Source organism: Orbicella franksi, chromosome 13 (genome assembly GCF_964199315.1).
Source record: "Orbicella franksi chromosome 13, jaOrbFran1.1, whole genome shotgun sequence".
NCBI classification, from domain to species: domain Eukaryota; kingdom Metazoa; phylum Cnidaria; class Anthozoa; order Scleractinia; family Merulinidae; genus Orbicella; species Orbicella franksi.
In genome coordinates this window covers 23,617,589-23,631,406 of record NC_138157.1, presented here as the reverse complement: position 1 = coordinate 23,631,406, position 13,818 = coordinate 23,617,589, and the positions used below count along the sequence as shown (strand labels likewise).

Sequence of the window (13,818 nt, the reverse complement as noted above, 5' to 3'; positions counted from 1 at the left end):
TTAAAAGTCATGATTAAATTTCATTGGCATTTTCCACGAGTAAAGGGCTAGAAAGGTAGTCACACGAGTCACATAATTTAAGACTTCTGTTATCCACGGCTATCTTAAGTAAGGTGGTTATTTCCCTACCAATGACGTAATTCTTGCATGTTCTGACATGTTCTTTGCTTGGCTTGCAAATATTTGATTTTCCTTCTGATCACCGAACTTGTTGCGATGACACAGCCAAAGAATTTACCACATTTGCCTAAAACCACAAGAAATGCTCGAAAAATTGCAAATAAATTAATGACTGTCGCTTCTGCCGAAATAAACTTGCAAAGTAAACACGATTTTATTTGTCCTGTAGAGAAAGTGAAAGCTGCAATGTCAGCGCATTCCATGGCTGACGTAATACCTTTTTTAGCGTATTTATTATTTCCCTTCGCATCCAATGCTTTGATAAAACCAAAAGAAAATATATTTTACCCAAAGTAAAGAAAACAATATCCATAACATTGTCCTTGTATTAATATTTTACCAGCTTTTGGCAAGTAAACATCACAGGTTGCATCATTCAAAATTTGGCCAAGTGGAAGTTTGGGTCTGGTCACCAACAAAACTAAAAAAATAAAAAAATAAAAAAAACAAGAAGATCTTTCAGATCTCACAACCGCACTTTTAAAAGTTAACTGTTTTGGTAGCGCTACAGTCGCAATGCAATGCACATTCCAAAGCAGTCCTTGATGATTCATTGATTACTGCAGACACCACATCACTTGATCAACACAACCTGTATTTTTGCACCATCAGTCATAGCCGTTGTGAAATCTCCGATGACATAATTACTTCCGGCACATGTCATAATATGGGATCATGAGTGACCAAAGAACAAAAAAAGCGAAAAAAAAAAAAATCGATTTTGAACCTATTTCCAGCAAATTTGTCACACTGGAAGCTGAGAAAATTACCCTATTTCGGGCCATCATTTTTCAGCTCTTTTCGTCATATCCCCCCCTCAGGAGGGTTTTGTAAAGTTAACGAATTAGTATGCAAGCCACCGTATTGGTGATCTCCGTCGGCGAAATGTTTATTTGCTCGAAAATTGTGGCCAAATCTTTTGGAGATGGAAGTCAGGACATTTTTAAGGATACAGAAAGTAATTTGGGACCAGTTGCTGGCTTGTAAGGCTGAAATTATCCAGAAGTAAGCTTTTTTAACATGGACGTAACGAAGGCCATGCGGTGAACAAATTGAATAAATTATCGGCTCTTCTCACTGTCTCATTCTGTTTTTTGTTTTGTTCTCTTCTGGAGCCTGCCGAGGTCATTTTTTCGTCTAAATAACCTGAGAAAAGTTTGAAAAAGATGTTCCTCTTCAATTTTCAACTCTCAGGCAATAATCCTGGATTTTTTTGAGCGAAAGGTCGGTTCATGTTATGTTCGTGTGTTTCAGTGGCTATGGGTGATTGTCGCTTCCTCAAGCAATGAAGCAAGGTTACAAAAAAGAAATTTAATTATATTTAGTTCTGGTTTTGTTCAATTTCATTGAAATTTTAATATGATGAAGCTGGATTGTTAAGGAATAGATTTACTACTGCCGATATGAGGTAGCTATTAACGCTAAAGTGATATATCGCTTGGAAGTCAGGGTTTTGAAGAGATTTTTTTGCAAAGCATGAGTTCGGCGTGACTTTGTAATCTGAGATTTTTGTTGACCCTCAAGAAACATGGTTTGGCAAGTAAACATTACAGATTGCATAATTCAAAGTTGGCTGAGTGGAGGTCTGAGTCTGGTCTCCGACAAAAAAAAATAAAATAAACCACTGGTAGAACATGAACTGCGCTCAGCCCATGGCCACATGGTTAAAAAACAAGTACCATACAGGGTTGTACTTGTTATGGAGTATTATGCCGTCTCGGAATTATTTCAACTCCAAAAAAAAAGCAAACAAGAGGGGAAATCAGAACCCTCTGACCTCCATAGGCTATGAAGATTGGTTTGGGAAAGCACCTTATATATCAACAGAAAATTTATTATAAGGAAAGAAGCCACAAACTTGTCACAAAAGACACAAAACATAACAGACCTCCCATGAAATCTTACATTTATTGCTTGCAGGACAGAACATGATATAATCGAGTAGAGTTTGGAAAACATCTCATGATTAAATAATGACTACGGATATTACTGCTCAAAATCCCACAAAAGAAGCTTCTTTCCACAATAATCGATTTCCAGTCACATTATGCACCAGACATCTCACATTATGAAGTTACAACAACCGATTCAAATTGTATGCCACAACCTGAACATGTTGATGACATGTTAATCGCCTTTTAGCCATTGGGAATTTTCCATTTCTGGAGAACAGACCCCCTATTTTTGTCTTTCCAAGGGACATGCCACGGGGTTCAGACTTTTTCAAAACCCCTGCCATTATTACTTTTACTTGCAATCTTGACAAACTCACAACAAAATAGAGGGTCTGTGGATAGACTGAAACCTTTATTAAGCAGAGCCCTGATTAAGCAGACACATCCCCTTGACACAAACTCTGGTCCCAACATTAGCATCTTGTATGAACCCCTACTCAACAGACACCTCAGTTTATTAATCTGATAACGACAAGAACTAGAAGTTTAATTTGGTTATTTCTGTTGCCATGGACACAAGGGAAGGTCATAGTGGAGCTCTGCTTTTAGGCTTGGCTAAATCTATATATTAAGTATTTCCAAACAGAGGTTTCACAGTGATGTTACTTTACAAATGGCACAGTATTTTGGCAATAGTGGATTAAAATACAATAACTGAGTTACATTCTGATAATATGAGAAGATAGAGACACGCATCATAGATTTTATTTTTGGCCTCAGCCAATGACATTTCCATCAAATATTCTTGTTGCTGGTAAACACCGACATGCCGCAAAAGTAAACTCAGCACTTCAATGGGATGCTGCTGGTCAACGCCTTGGGCAGATTTTGCTGCTAGCAATAAATGTTCCCAGATACTTGAACAGTATCACAGGGAGTGCTGGGGACGTTTGTCCCAAGTATCTTGGCAGCATAAAAATGTGAGAACCACGCTTTAGCAAACCCTCAATGTGATTCAAGACTACCAATGGTAACTGTCACCTGAACGGAATCTGGACATTTATTACTCACACGACTCTCACCAAAGTTAAGATGGTTCGTATCCAGTTTCAACTGGTTCATACCTACACTCTGGATGCTTTGTAAGCAAGCCAACAATTCAAGGAAAAAACATGCTTGTATTATCATAATGTAATCCATTCTCCACTAAACTATAGAAAATACACCCAATCAGAATAAAGAAAAGCTCTTGTGTACTCGACAGTATTATACTCATTGTTCCCATTGTACACTGCATTGATTGAGTTCATCACTGTATAATAAAGCCTTGTGTGTATTCTGAGAAGATACACATGACTTGTGGGGTATTCCATGTTGTACCACTTGTCATAGTATTGCTACATGTACGCCTCCTGGTTTCCTTGAGAACTACAACACCAATCAAAAGCGCTGCAGAGCTAGATTGTAGCAAAATGTTGGACATTTAGGGCCTGTAATCACTAACAATTTTTGTTTATTTTCCAAAAACATCTCTCATCAGTTCCGTGATACTAGTGCACAAGGTGATTTTTTTTCCTACCAAATTTTTGTCCTTACCAAACTTAAAAGGTGCCAACATCCTGCTTCAGCAGGTGTGAAAACTGAGAGATTATTCCATTGATGTGCCGTGATCTAAGGAAAAATGTCAATCAAGTAAATTTGATCTCGCTTTGATCCCTCCAGGATCTCACCATGTGATTTGACACTTTAAGGTTAACATATATTTTACAGTTTTTGAGTTTGCCCATGATTACTAATTTGGAAATTTGACGTAGACAAATTTTGTCAAGATTTTTGGTAGAGCCAAACAAGTTTTGTCAGCCTAGTGTGTCCAGGCCCTAAGTCAGAATTTAAACATAGGCACGCAAGGCATGCAAGAGTTACTTTTTTGTGACTTAAAAGCCCTAGAGGTAGCAGTACTCAGTGGACTCTTAACAGTTATGATAAGGGTAACTCATTCACGTATACTGGTTCCCGGATTCCATTCAATGTCATTACAGAGTTTAATATTCTTGTACAAACTTTGATGACTGTTGTCCCTAAATATTTCACAACGATTCTTCAGAACAACTCTTCTCCTTCTTTTTAGCCAATATCCCAACGAAATACTTAATAAAACAGACATGCTCTTTTCGAATACCACTTTGTCTGAACTTGTAAAGTATAGACGACTTTGGAACAGTCCCCAGTACTCTTTTAAATAAGCATCTTATCTTTCTATTTTTCTGTATAGCAATCTTAAGTCTGGAACAGATTCTTGAAGGTTCTCGACATCTAAGCTTATGTCTTTCAGTCATCCCTTTGCATCATCCGCTAGACACGAAAATACAATATCTCGATCTCACACCTTTTAACTCATTTGCAAAGCATCTTGTTCCCTCTAAGTAATTATTGTAATCAATCGAAGACATGAGCTTGAAATCCCTAGCTTTTGCGCACAATCCTTGACTTGTTTTGCATTTAAGAAAGACTGCTCTTTCTTTAAAATTCAATAAACTGACGCTTCAAATCTTTGTTGATAACTATTTGCACACATAATCAGTTTGAACAACAGCATCTGCAGCTTTACCAATATCCACATCTCATCTCTACAATTATTGTTTCTCAGTCATCCTCTTTCTTACATGCGACTACCATAGCAAACATCTTGTATGACACCACACCTACCGTACGAAATATTCCCAACCAACTTCAAGATAAAGGATACGTAGGCAATGACGAGATTTCTTACCATTTCTGCAACAGTTTGCAATAAACACAGAAGTAACTTCATGATAACACAGATAAGTACTTTCTACAATTTTCACTTCGGTCATGAAAATTAGCCAGTTCAAAACGAATGCTCGAATCACAATTTAGTGTTGGGCATTTTGCTGATAACATGTGCGTTGTAGGCAGCTGAGCGGCACACAAAATACCTTTCATACATAATTTTCCCTCAATATAACAACATAAAATGTTTAACTGAACAAACTTACAGTAATCTGATACATCTCCAGATTAATGTAGATACCATCCTATTTTCTAACAGGCAATTTGATTCATTATTTGATACAACCCACACTGTGATTGGTGTGATGTGCGCACAGGCATGACTCCCTCACTCACTGACCACATAGCCCTTCCAGCCCCAAAGAGGAATTTATGCATAGAAATACTTAAGTTAAGAGAACTTTCCTCATTTTATACGAGTTATAAGATTACCTCTTACAGAACACAACAACACTACTTTACCAAAAATAGCAAGAAAGAGAAATAACCTCTCTGGCACATTTAAGTCTGATTAAATCTGATTTGGCGACACACAGTCTTCAAAGAACATTTGACATGACATTTTGATATAAACTGATATAAATTTGAAAAAAGGTAGGCTGACGTTCTTCAAATTTACCCAAATGCAATGCATTTTAATCCTCTCCAGTTTTGTTCATCTGTGTCCCTTCTTGGCTTTCCTGTGTTTTGTTTGAGATCGTCTATAGTTTTGAGCCGTTTTTGTGATATCTTAGTTAATTCTATGACCATTTGATCAGTGCTGAAATTGCCTAAAAATGCGTGACCTAGCCCCTTTAAGAACCATTACAATAATTTTTATTGAACTACAATCTTGGACAAAATAAATGGAACATCTGGACCACCCCTCCCCCCATTTCAATGATGCCAAAATGGTGCACTTTTGCTCCTTCGCGCCTTCATCATTGCTTTGGGGGGGATGGGGGATAATTGTTCCATTTTATTCTGTCCAAGATTGTCTGAGGACCACACTGGCGTTACAAGAAGCTATCTTTGCTATGCAGATCACATCTGATCTGTTGTCGCACGTTCGATAACCAAGGGAAAAGAACGTTAGCCAAAATAAAATCTGATGATCTCTGTGAGCGATTGAAGCAGAATTGAAATAAAATCACGACATGGTTTATTTTTGGTGTGTCATGTACTTTATTAACATGAAAATTGAATATGCATAAGTGCGTGTTGAAGCGTTGGCCAAAAGCCAAGTTTTTTCTTTAGCCAAGCCGAATATATTTTTATTGTTGGTACTGCGTGTGCGGGAAATAAAAATATTAAACGTTGCACATCTCTGATTAAGTTCGCTTTCTTAGTTTTTCAGAATTTAATTTTGAATTGCAATCCTTTAAAAGTACCTTATCGATACCTTCACAAGTTGATTTTTTTTTTTGGCACCTCTGACGTGGTGGCAATATGTGGATGGCAATGGTGCACGTGGAGGGAGGGTTCATTGATGTGAGGGAGACAGAGTGAACTGATGGCAGTGCATTGGCACTGTTTGCCAGCAGATTCTATGACAAAAAAAATAGATTTCAACTTACCCACAGAAAAAAAAAAAAAAGAAAGAAAGAAAGAAAAACAGCAGACGAGGAGAACGGTCTCGAACCTGGGAGAGTTCTCACACTCCACCTTGACCCGCAATTTACGCGCTACTCCAGTGCGCCACGTAAGCCCGCACGCTTTCGTTCCATTATTTTTCTGAAAGCCTTAACTTTTCAGGCAGTTATTGGATATTTTCCTATTGAAGTATTTTCTTTCTGTAGAATAGTTTTCTTTATAAAAGAGAGTCTTGCACGATTTTTATCTGCGTTGAAATCAAATTCAACGATTTACAAGTTTTTATTGACGATTTTTTACGGTTTAGCACGGTTTTGTAGCAGGGCAGTAAAATAATATTCTTAGCTTAGTTTCTATTTTATTGATCGCTTAAATTGTCAAAAACCGTTTTAAACCGTCCAAAAACCAACCTAAATCGTAGGATATATGTCGTAAACCGTCACTTAAACGTGTAAGCATTGTTTTAACATGGTGCAAGTGCCTATAGAGAACGGTAGTTTTATTGACTTCAGTCTTCCGTCATTACTTCGTATTATGGCAGTGATACGACTATTCACAGACTCGATAGTTTTATTGGTCAACTCCTGTGAAATACGACAGATTGTTCTGTATTAAACATTTCGCTTAATGTGAAATTCGAAGTTGTCTTCAGGAATCTGTACTGAAACTCAGTGTTTCGTTCGGTATTCTTTTTTTTTAATGGCATGTTTGTAGTGAGCTTTTCGAGCACTAATATGATTCGTTATTAATCGCAGTACTACTCTGGAAAGTTGGGGTTAGAATGACGCTTTTATTTATTCATTGTTATCAAAATACACTCTACTTGTAGTGCCTAAACTTAGGCTATCAGCGTTACCATTGAGCTCTGACGCGCGTGACTGCGACAGACACCACTTCCTTGTACTGCCGATAAATGTGTTGACATATTAGTTCCTAATTACTGGCTCCCTTTGTCTTGTCACGTTGAAACCTTAAATACAATCTTGGACAAAATAAATGGAACATCTGGACCACCCCTCCCCCCATTTCAATGATGCCAAAATGGCGCGCTTTTGCTCCTTCGCGCCTTCATCATTGCTTTGGGGGGGATGGGGGATAATTGTTCCATTTTATTCTGTCCAAGATTGTAGCTTTTTGCTCATGGATGTTATGTAATAACATCCATGAGCTTAGCAGGCAGTCGGATGGCGTTCACTCACTCACTCACTCACTCCATTCTAATTAATTTATTCATTAAACCTGGATTAAACCTGGATTAAACAATTTTCTCCTACCTCCCTTGCTAAGTATTGTTTTTGTCCAAGAGTTCAGTCGTCTTAAAGAAGGTTCTTTGATGAGGGGGGACTAGAAAGGCGTACATTTTTGCCCGATGATTGAGAGCCTGGATACGAGTTTGTCGAACACCTTGAAGATTGAAGTCGGCCATTTTGGTTTCATGTGCTTTTCTTTCGTAAATATGTTGTTTTTTGCCTATCGGCTTTTGCTCACACCTAGATGAAAGCTGTTAGAGGTATTTATGACTGTGGTCATGTATCGTTCACAACAACATGGTCGGTGAGGTCAAAGAACTGATACAAGACACCCGGGAAGACAAAGCCAGAAAGTGAGATCGTGATTAGCTTTCTCCTTGGCAAGAGAATTTGATGGTTTCCACTCGCTTTCTCTCGTTGTGTAGTTTAAGGTAAGCTTAAATTCTTGTTAGGTTTTGGTGTCATTGTTTCTTTATTGTTTTATTTTGTATGCACACATTGAAATTCTGCCTCTGTTAGTATCGCTAGCTCGAAATTTGTAAGCTTGTTTTTAAATACTTGGGAGAAAAAAAAAATTCGAATTGCCTTATCTTTTAGTTTTGTTGTTGTTCACACTCCATTTCTTTTGTATTCCATGCAGTTCGACTAGAGTGAAAATTCCTTCACGGATGATATGCAAGGCAACCTACATGTACAATTGAGTAAATATACACTGCAATATTTTAGTGATGGATGAACAAATTAAGTCCAAGAGACTGTGTAGATCTATTTTTTTGCTGTCCAATTGCGTCAAAAAGCCAGACGCATGGTGGCTGGTGATGTAGAGTTTTTTTTTTTTTTTGCTCCTAGAAATGAGAGATTTAAACAAATTGACATCAAAACTTGAATCATGAAGAAGAGCATGCGTGATACTTGTCAACATAAGTATGTTCTGTAATCGTTGCAAAAATCTATCAGCAGAGACATATCTGCAATCCTTTTGAATATTACTGCATTGCTAGTGATACTAGCACAAACAATTACCAAGATATATAGGAATAAAATACCGTGATGTTTGTTTCCAAGAAAGAAAATTATTGTTATTTTATTTGCATGCACTACAATATGTAGTACCCTTATTATTGTTTTGCACCAAGCTGGGGGACTTCTTCCTACAGTTGACTAAAGGTGCACTTTTTTTTAGGCTGGAGGTATTATAAGACTTAACAGGACAGTGATTTCAAACATTAATTGATTATTTATCCCAGAAATAAGATCTAGTGGGCCACATTAGGTTTGTGAAAGGGGTTTCAGGCTAAAAGCTAGATGTATATGAAATGAAAGCCTTTCGTGTTAAAAACACTGTAAAATGGATAGGTCTTTGACGTTGGGCCAGAGCCTCCTTGTGTAAAACTTTATTTCTTCCCTTCCTCTTCTCCATGGACATAGTTCTATAGAAAAAAACCTTATAAATTGTAAATAAAAACGTTCCCTTCACTTCAGGTTCATGATTGAAACAAAATTGTCTGAAATCTTTCTTATAATATTGAAGGAAATACTTATTTTTTTTCAATAGATTTCCTGTTTACCGACAAGCTACAATCAAATTGTTTATGTTTGACTTAGCTTAAAATAAACAAGTTTTTGCTTATGTCCATGTCTCACTTAAGTGAAATTGGGCAACATAATCTTGGCAGTCTTGGCATTCTCAAGTTGATGTCCAAAATAAATTCAAAATCATGTATTGTAATTTTTGCATAATAGTAATCATTGTTCTACAGCTGTTTCATAATGTTAACTGAACAAGGACCATAACCAATTTACCTTGACCCAAAATGCACTACTGACTCAATTTTGGACTGACTGGTAAATATGGTGAACTCTCATTCAATGATTTCATATTGAAACAGACTGTTGTTATTCTTTGACACTACATCATGTACAGGTTAGTATGATATCAACATTCCAGTTCCAATCAAAATTAATTATTATCCATTTTAAAATTTTTAAGCTGTCTGTGTTATCAACCTGTTATTTGATTTTTGTATTTCTTTTCTATTTCGAACAGTCTGGGTTCAAGCCCTGGCTGGGAACATTTTATTGTGTTCTTGAGCAAGACACTTAACTCTCACAGTGTTTCTTTCCACTCAGGTGTATAAATAAGAACTGGCAAATTTAATATTGCAGGGTAACCCTGCAATGGACTAGCATCCCATCTGCGGGTAGTAGAAATACTCCTAATCGCTTCATGCTACAGAAACCGGGATAAGTGCTGACCTGATGGGCCACCTGGCTCATATGCAGACTTTAATTTCACTTCGAAGTTGCTGTTTGCCTCTTTTTGAGAACGAATGCTCATGCAAAACATTGTACATGAAATGACTTGAATTTCAAGAGAATGAACGTACAGGTGACATGCATTTTCATTCGAATAGTTTTGCACAAAGACTCATTTTGCCACAGAGGCAAAAGTCAACTATTCATCCATGAGCTGGCTCAGGGGGTCTTTGATTTAGTTCTTGTATTATAAATAACAGCCTCTGTCTAGCGTGAAAACATGCTTGGATATTTGTCCCTGGACATTATCTCATCCGAGAAGCAAACTGTTCTGAGAGAGTAGCGCAAGGAAAACTGTGAATGTATGAGCAACAGATAATACCCAAGGACAAATATCCAAGCCTATATTTGTGCCAAATAGAGATGATTGTAATAATTAATCAACCTTCTACTATTTTTCGCTGCACACACAGTTTTGAAAATTGGGGAATATAACTCAAATATTCCCCGGTTTTACATGTAGCTGAGGCAGATTCAGTGACATGACACATTTAGGCTAATCACACACGGAATAGAACCTTCAGCAATAAATATACATTTTCAATACTTTTGATGCAACATATACTTTTTAAATATACTTTTGATTTCTTGTTATAAGCACTGTACTTGATTGCAAGTTACCTGATATTTGAAACTGGTTTTATATCCTATACCAAGCATAGTCAGACAATAAAAATTGATATCGGAAATCAATTGATGCAATCAATATCAATCCTCGATTGCTATCAATTGATATTGACAATTGATAACAATCAAACTCACAGAAAAATATTTTCTTTCATGATTGCCATCGATTGGCAAAAATCAATAGCAATCGATAATTCCTGTCTTGGAATATTGATTGAAAAAAAAACTCCTGAATAAGCAGCCAGACTATTCAAAGATGGCTTTGTTATTGAGTGAAGTAATAGCTGGAACAATACAAGACATTCATCTTTAGCATGCTACTAGATTATATTTTCCTTTTGGCCTACTCTGAGATCTTTTATTACATTTATTTTCTAATCCAAATAATTGAAATCACTAAACCCTGACTCTTCTATTTATTTTGCTTCATTTAAATGCTGATGCTACAATAAGACTGGATGGTTTCACACTAGCTACTCTGGCCTGAACTTCTTCTGGTGTTGTAAACCAGAAAAGAAAGATGTAGCCTAGCCCAAAATGTTTCTGTTGGTTGTTTCTGTTCTTGTTATTTTGTCTATGATTGTTAAAGATATGCAGGCTATGATTAATTGACTCAATAAAACCATTACAGACAAATTTTGTCAAACATTTTATCAGTGTAACTTGTAAAAGAACAAAAATAATTTCCAATAACAATAGATAATAATCGATACCAATCAATGAATCAATTATTATTGATTATTAGAAAACAGTCCTAAGAATATACGCATACTGATTAGTTAAAAATCGTGTTTCTGTAACTTGATAGAAACACAGAACTAGCATGAGCTGTTGACGTAATGATGACACAAGCAAAGTGAATTTACATTTTGATAATCAAAGTTAACAAGTTGTATTCCTTTTTTTTGTTGCGGTGTTTTCTAAAAGAAATAGAAAACATGTTTTCCATGTTTCTATCAAGTTATAGACACACTCGTGAAAGTTTGGGAGAACTTGATAAAGCTGCGGCTTGTGTTCCCACAGCATTCCTCGTTCTCCCAAACTTCCACTCATGTATCTATAACGCGACAGAAACACAGTACATGTGTTCTATTTCTTAACTATCGCCAATCACAAACAATCAAACTCAAAACTTTTTTTCTTCCTCGATTTTTACCAATTATAATCATAAAAATTACAATTTCCTCGATTGTGATTGGTTTAACAAGTCCTATTTTCCACTAATTCACTTGCCAAGTTGCTATTGGACAGTTTGTTATCAAACAGTTCAATAAGCCAATCACATTCAAAGTTGTAGTTAAATCAACCAATCACATCAAAGTTGTACTTATGAGCCTGCGTGCATACGCGCACTTTCGTATCTTTGGCGCCTAATTGCCGGTAGGAGGCGCGGTGGCCTTAGAATGTTTACATCTCCTTTGTAGGTATTTTAATGCAAATTTTTCCTTTCTTTCATAACTTGGTTATTCTTCTTTTCTCGGAAATTGTAATTTTTATGATTAATTGGTAATAAGACTTCATTTCCTCCAATTCAGTCTGTAATCATACTCGTGATAAACAAATTGGACTCCCTCTGCGGTCCTCCAATTTTGTTATCACTCATATGATAACCAACCAAATTGGACTCCACTCTGTCCTATTACCATTACTTATGGGCAATTGATATCAATCTTCGATTCATATCGATTGTTATCTATTAAAATCGATTATCAGTTTATGGATTGACTAGGCCTGGCTTATAGCTTAACAATCACCACAACAACCATAAACAGCATACGTTTGAAACAAACCAACTTGGTAATTGCAACAAATCGTCCAAGTTGGGTACGAACCATCTGTGACGGTCCATGGGAACACTAACGAAACGTTCGGTACGTGAGCTTATATAAAAGATGACAAACAAAATGTGTCAGGAATAATTACTGGGACAAGTGGCATTCCAGAAAAAGATAAATTATCAAGTCAAAATGAAAATAACGACGTCAAAAGAAAAATAATTTATACCATTACCATCTTCCACATTGTGGTCTATGCCTGTGCAGTGCCCATCTATAAATTTACAATCTGTAAGCTTATTTTAAATGTATATAAAACACGAAATGATCTTGGTATGTCAATCGAAGCTTACCGGCGGAGCGGACATGTCAGCACCCTGGTCAGTTAACTGTTAACCACGCAAGTTCGTCTTTACAGTTGGTCTTGTTACTGCATTCGTAGACTTAAGAGGAAAATCTAAAAGAAGTCAAACTGGAACAGACGAAACCTCGTTGGGAACTGAAATGACACCGACACAAAAGTCAGACATAGGAGCTAACTGTTGACACGGTCAATTGCGACGCTGTCGTTAAAACAAAAGACCTTTTCGTTCACATAATGTTTATCTACCTTTTATAGCACACTGAAAAACCAGTTTTGTGCCCAGTTGACAAAATGATCACCTTTTCTTGTATCTCGTCGGTGATATGTGATGAACAGCAATCTTAAAGAAATCACAAATGATTTGTGCATATTCCTGAGTGCATTCCAGAATAGTGACGTATCCAACAAACCCGAGCCCCATTTGTGAATACTTGACCCACGCGCTTCCGGTTACATCCACACCTTCCTTGGGTACCTCTGCACGTAACCCTACAATACCCTTTACGCTTTTGTGAGTCTGTGAGGATAGGGAGTTACCCACCAACTCGAATATTCTTGTTTTTTTCTGAAATTAATCGCGGGGAATCGCGGGGCTCGTGCGCTAGTCAACTGTCAAGGAAGATACAGGGATACCTTTGGTCAGAACCAAGAGTCCTGATTCCGGTAAGAACTTCATGTACCGTAAGGAAAGGTACGTTTTTTATTGGGCGGGGGGGGGGGGGGGTGGGCCGGGGCTTCGGAGGGGGGGTCATTAGCAAATTTTTCACAAATTGTGAAGGGTCAAACCTGTTTTATTCGCAACCGGGGGAGGGTAACAGTTTTTTTTGGCAAGGAAAAAATTACTCCACGTCGCTTAGTTGACTCTTATTTGCTAACAAACACGCGAAGTGCATAGAAACTTAAAACTTGTATATACAAGCAAAGCTACCAGTCAGGATTAATCTAAATTATTTACAGGTGTCGAAATATTAAATCAAAAAAACTATCTTGTCCCAACTAACATAATAGTCTCTCTCGACCAGTGCCCG

At 37.0% G+C, this 13,818-nt stretch overlaps 1 protein-coding gene across 1 annotated transcript in view; it reads right to left on the bottom strand.

Moving 5' to 3' along the window:
* Positions 1 to 13,238, bottom strand: part of LOC145466026 (enhancer of filamentation 1-like) — a 35,917-nt gene extending 22,679 nt beyond the window's left edge. Inside the window, exons 1-2 of the mRNA XM_081449810.1 lie at positions 13,037 to 13,238; positions 12,780 to 12,925 (exon numbers count right to left, since the gene is read on the bottom strand). Of these exons, the coding sequence (XP_081305936.1) occupies positions 12,780 to 12,794 (15 nt within the window). The 5' untranslated portion in view covers positions 12,795 to 12,925; positions 13,037 to 13,238. The remainder of the gene's footprint in view (positions 1 to 12,779; positions 12,926 to 13,036) is intronic.
* Positions 13,239 to 13,818: the final 580 nt, after the last annotated feature.